At 40.0% G+C, this 4,886-nt stretch overlaps 1 protein-coding gene across 1 annotated transcript in view; it reads left to right on the forward strand.

Moving 5' to 3' along the window:
- LOC118408728 (MAM and LDL-receptor class A domain-containing protein 1-like) overlaps window positions 1-1,740 on the forward strand; it is a 6,494-nt gene extending 4,754 nt beyond the window's left edge. The window contains exons 8-9 of the mRNA XM_035809580.1: window positions 1,134-1,331; window positions 1,736-1,740. Coding sequence (XP_035665473.1) covers window positions 1,134-1,331; window positions 1,736-1,740 — 203 coding nt within the window. The remainder of the gene's footprint in view (window positions 1-1,133; window positions 1,332-1,735) is intronic.
- Window positions 1,741-4,886: the final 3,146 nt, after the last annotated feature.

Here is a 4,886-nt window from a genome sequence, read left to right on the forward strand (position 1 = left end):
ATATATATATATATATAATTATCTATATATGTATATATATATATATATCATTGTTGTAGAAATTAGTGCTATGACATCCGTCTGTCTTTGCCACATCAACTCTAAGTCTGTAACTGCTCCAAGACGAGCGTGAATTACGTTGATTCTTCCTCATCACAGCGCCCCGAAAAACAAAGATGGCGGGGCTGCAGGAAAAAAAAGCACGTTGGACAGACTCCTCCCCTAAAAACACTAAGCTCCGCCCCAAAGCACAGTATGGGACACGGTCCCCTGTGTGCCCAGAACTGTGCGCGATTGGGCACGATACGGGGCAGTCCCCGCGTGTCCCAAACCGTGCTTTTGCCCCAGGCACGGTTTGGGGTACGCGGGGACTGCCCCGAACCGTGCCCGGGTACAGTTCGGGGCAGTCCCCGCGTGTCCCAAACATTGTTTTTGCCCCAGACAATGTTTGGGGCACGCGGGGACTGTCCCAAACCGTGCCTAAGCATGGTTTCGGGCAAAGCACGGTTCGGGGCACAATCTGTGCCTCAGATTGTGCACTGAGGTCTGACACAACGAACTGAATCATTAAGGCTTGGAGACTTGATCAAGGTGCAGCTGGACGTTGTCATGTTTATATGTGCAAGGAGGTGATATAACCTCCTTAATAAGTGGTATATTTCGTAACATAAATGGGATGCACTATAACGTGAGACGTGCTAAATTCTGTGTCTTCGATGCACAATTTTATGGATAAAAATCATATAGTGGGAATCAAAAAGGACAAGATGTTTAACCTGCATTCTAATTTGATAAATTTCCCGCTAAAAGTCTCGAAACAAAATATCGCAAGATCTCGCTAGATCAAGCCTTATTTGGAAACATGGGCGTGAATAATCAGTTATCACTACCCCGTCAGTCATAGTGATTGACAGCGCTTCTGGGCACAGACCTGGGCAGTCGGCCTGTGCCCCGTTCCGTGCCTGAATTGGGCACGGAATGGGGCAGGCACGGGTTGGGGCATAACACCCTTCATAATATGATGCACACTAATGTAAGAAAGGTAGAACTTTTGCTTTGCTTTTAACACACAGTGTATGATTTGTATTCTACAGCACAAAAATGATCTGAAATTTTCTTCTCTTTTATTACAGGGTCAATAGGGACCACCACAGCAACGGCTGCAGTTACACCTACAACGGTAGCTGAAAGCACTACACATCCGGCGACAGCTGCAGCTGAAACGACGGCATCCCTACAGGTCACAACACCTGCGCCAACTACACAACGTGCAACAACAGAGGGAGTCACGACTCTAGGTGGTACAACAACAGAGGCTGTACCATCTGAAAGTACAAAAAAATTCTATTTCTTCTATTTGTTTATCTTCTTGCATGCCATAAACAGTTTGATGTCTTGTTTGTTTGTTTGAATCTTTGTTTATTTATGAAACTTTAAATCGGCCTGCTGGCCGCTTTTAATTGAGGTCATGAGGGAAGATACAAGGGTTAGATAACAAAGATATAGTATTTAAAGTCCTAATGAGTCTGATAAGTCTAGATGTACAATGTTGTATCTAACAATGGCAACACAAATAAACAGTGTAAATACGATGCGTCTTTTATTCTTCTTCTTTATTTTACACGTATACTCTATTTAGATATTGCACCATATATTTGCTGATAGAGATATATGTTTTGTTTACCTTTCAGGGGACTGTAACTTCGATGACAGGGATGTGTGTGGTTACCAGCAGGATGATACAGATGACTTTGACTGGTCACGGAAGTACGGTTCTAGCGGTACTACAGGCACTGGTCCTTCATCGGACCACACTGGGAATGGTAAACGTATTTTTTATTTTCACTCCGCGTACCGTAGGTACGCTTCGAGTGAAAATATTGTTTTCATACTGTTTCTTCTTTCTTTCTTTCTTTCTTTCTTTCTTTCTTTCTTTCTCCTGTCGCGACCTTTAAAGTGATTCCTCTCCGTCGTTCCTGGACCAAATGGCCTGAAATTTGGCACAAGGGTACAGTGGGCCAATACCCAGACCCGTTTTTCTCATTTTTTTGATAGATACCTTTACAATGATTTTAGGGATGTTTTAAGGTCATTTTCTGGCCCGGCAGTATATTCATGTCTCCCGTGCCCAGGTATTACGTCCAGATGACTTGAAAGTTGGTATGATACTGCGTGAGATACTTATTAAAAGGACCCCGGTATTATTTTTGGCCAAACGTCACTTCAAAATCATTTAAAAGCCAATTTGGCGGGGTATCTTCGCATATTTTCACCGAGCTCGCGTTTCGCGCGTGTAACCATATATGGTCACGTTTGCACGTGCGTCCGTTGCACCATATATGGTTATGGACGTTTCCGCGCGTGACGTAAGCTGTTTACCTGCAGCTGTGCATTGTGGCTAATTGAATTTAGAAGGGAACCAATATGCGCCCGACACTTAGCGGAAGCGATGACCTGATTGGTCAGCTCGGGTACAGCCAATGAGGAAGGGTTTTTCAACTTAGCGGCTGGGAGTACATATATGTCGCCGGGAAGAAGTCCGTTAAAAGTAAGTGAAAAATTGTACTGTTTATCTTAAAATTGGCAACAATACACAAACGCAGTAACAAATTTGGGTAACTTGTCGTCGTTATTGTGTAGTTTTTGTTTGATTTACCCACGTTTAGAGTGTCTGGATAAGCGATACCGTAGCGTCAGAATGCCGCGGTAAGTGGGAGCGCATGCATGGAATATTGTTGCGCTTTGCAGTGACTGATGAGACAGTACTAGTATTGTATCATCAAGCTTTATTGACACGACAAAAAGTACAGTCAATTTTGTATGGCCAACTTTAAACTGCAACGAAAAAAGAAAGAATACAGAGTATATCTTACAATTCTACTGATTAAACATTATGATATGATTCTACTAATTATCAGTGAAAAGTGTACAGTGGTTCTCTTCCATAGTAACGTTATATGATAGTACAGATTTTCAAGGGCAAATCTACTAGTACAAACGTTACACTATGTTGTGAATTGTCCATTCAGGTTGGTTGTACAAGAATATATGTAATCAAGTGTGGCTTTTTTTCTAATCAACAAACAAAAAGGATCTTCCTTTTACTCTGGGTGGCAGTACATGAAATTACACAAAGGAAATACTAATTATTGTATTCTATTCTATTTTCTACTGGAGGAAGATGAAACACCAACTGTTGTGCAGACCGGTGAGGTTGTGCCTTGATAGAAAGTGTCAATTTGACAGTGCTAAATTCATTATTGGTCGGGTGCTCGAACTCAACTAATTTCACAAAGTCTGGCCTGTCAGAGAACACAATAGTCAACTGGCTACAAAGGTGGCATCAACAGACACCAAGGAGAGGATAGCAAAGTCACGTACAAGAAGTGTTACTGTGACAGAAACACCAGCTTTATGTATGATTAGGCTATTTTTTGACAATATTGTAACTATTAAACTAAGTGACAATTAGAGATATTATTATACCAACCATGAGTTCAAACATTGTATTTCATGACAGACATGAATAAGTTTTTATGACTTTTCAGCACGTCATGGTATATGCTGTGTAATTTAGTAATGCACTGTACTACAAACAGTTAATCAGAATAATTAGATAATCATAAACTGATTAGTTTATGTGGAAAATAAATGGGACGTTAAGTTTATAACAGACGTATAATAACTGCAATTGCTGCATCCTTTTTCAGACAAAAAGCATACAAAACATTTAGATATGCAAAGCAGACTCCGTGCAAACATACAGTCGCTAATTAGCTTTGTTCATCAATATAATGTATTAGCTGATTAACTCTAAGTATAAAAACAGAATGCGATCCTTTTTGTCTGAATACAATGTGCATACATTTATATGTATTTGTAATGATAATGTAATTGCAGTGCAGCCATGATATCCAATTGGATTTTTTTTAAATTGCACTTCGCTAAAAACGGCTAAGAAGCATATCTTGGTAAAGAGTTAAAAGTGTAGTGAAGTTTGTTTGGAGAGGTCTGCTTGTATGAAGATTAGTTATGTTTGTGACAACCTTGAATAAGTGCAGTAATTGCCCTTGCCTTGTGTGAATAAGCAGGAAAACTTTAATCATAACCACGCTATTGTCTGCTGTGGGTACGTAATACCAACGTTTAGGGTCGCAAAACGTGTTGCATCTGTAGAAAATTTCCGTTTGTGACATAATTTTTTTTCTTGAAGTAAAACGGTGCTTGCTTTGTTAATGTGTGAAACATTAGCATACTGTGTGCGTGTTGTAATAAAGAAATAAAAGTTTGATTACCGTACAGTACTCACATTGGATTTTTCAAGTTCAATTTTGGAAAAGTCCATTTTTGCATAAAGGGGAGAACGGAGTGAAAATAGCTGAATTTGCTCCTAAGCAAATACCGGCCTTTCTAGTCTTTAATATCCATTCTTCAGCACATTAAAAATCGTTTTGGATATACAATACTCCATAATGTGACTACTGTCTGCTAATTCCATACGCACATATGGTCGGGCTCCTTTTTTATTGAAGGACAAAATGGCGGCAATTTTGATAGCACTTGCATAATCAAGAACATTGTGATAACTTGGCATAAAATGATTATGAATCAACTATTACGGTATGCATAAGTTAGGTTATAAAATGAATAATCTTTATGATTTTATCTTAGAACGAAAGATACGGTATATTTGGCGAGTTGTTCTTGCGTAGAAAACCCATTGTCATCACTGCATATATTTATTCCAGGATACTACATGTACATTGAGACGTCCAGTCCACGTACACAAGGAGACGTCGCACGACTGATGACCCCTGCTCTGCCTACCAACACCAAATGTCTGGAGTTCTGGTACCACATGTACGGTAGTACCATAGGACGACTCA

This window comes from Branchiostoma floridae, unplaced genomic scaffold, assembly GCF_000003815.2.
Source record: "Branchiostoma floridae strain S238N-H82 unplaced genomic scaffold, Bfl_VNyyK Sc7u5tJ_377, whole genome shotgun sequence".
Taxonomy (NCBI): Eukaryota; Metazoa; Chordata; class Leptocardii; order Amphioxiformes; family Branchiostomatidae; genus Branchiostoma; species Branchiostoma floridae.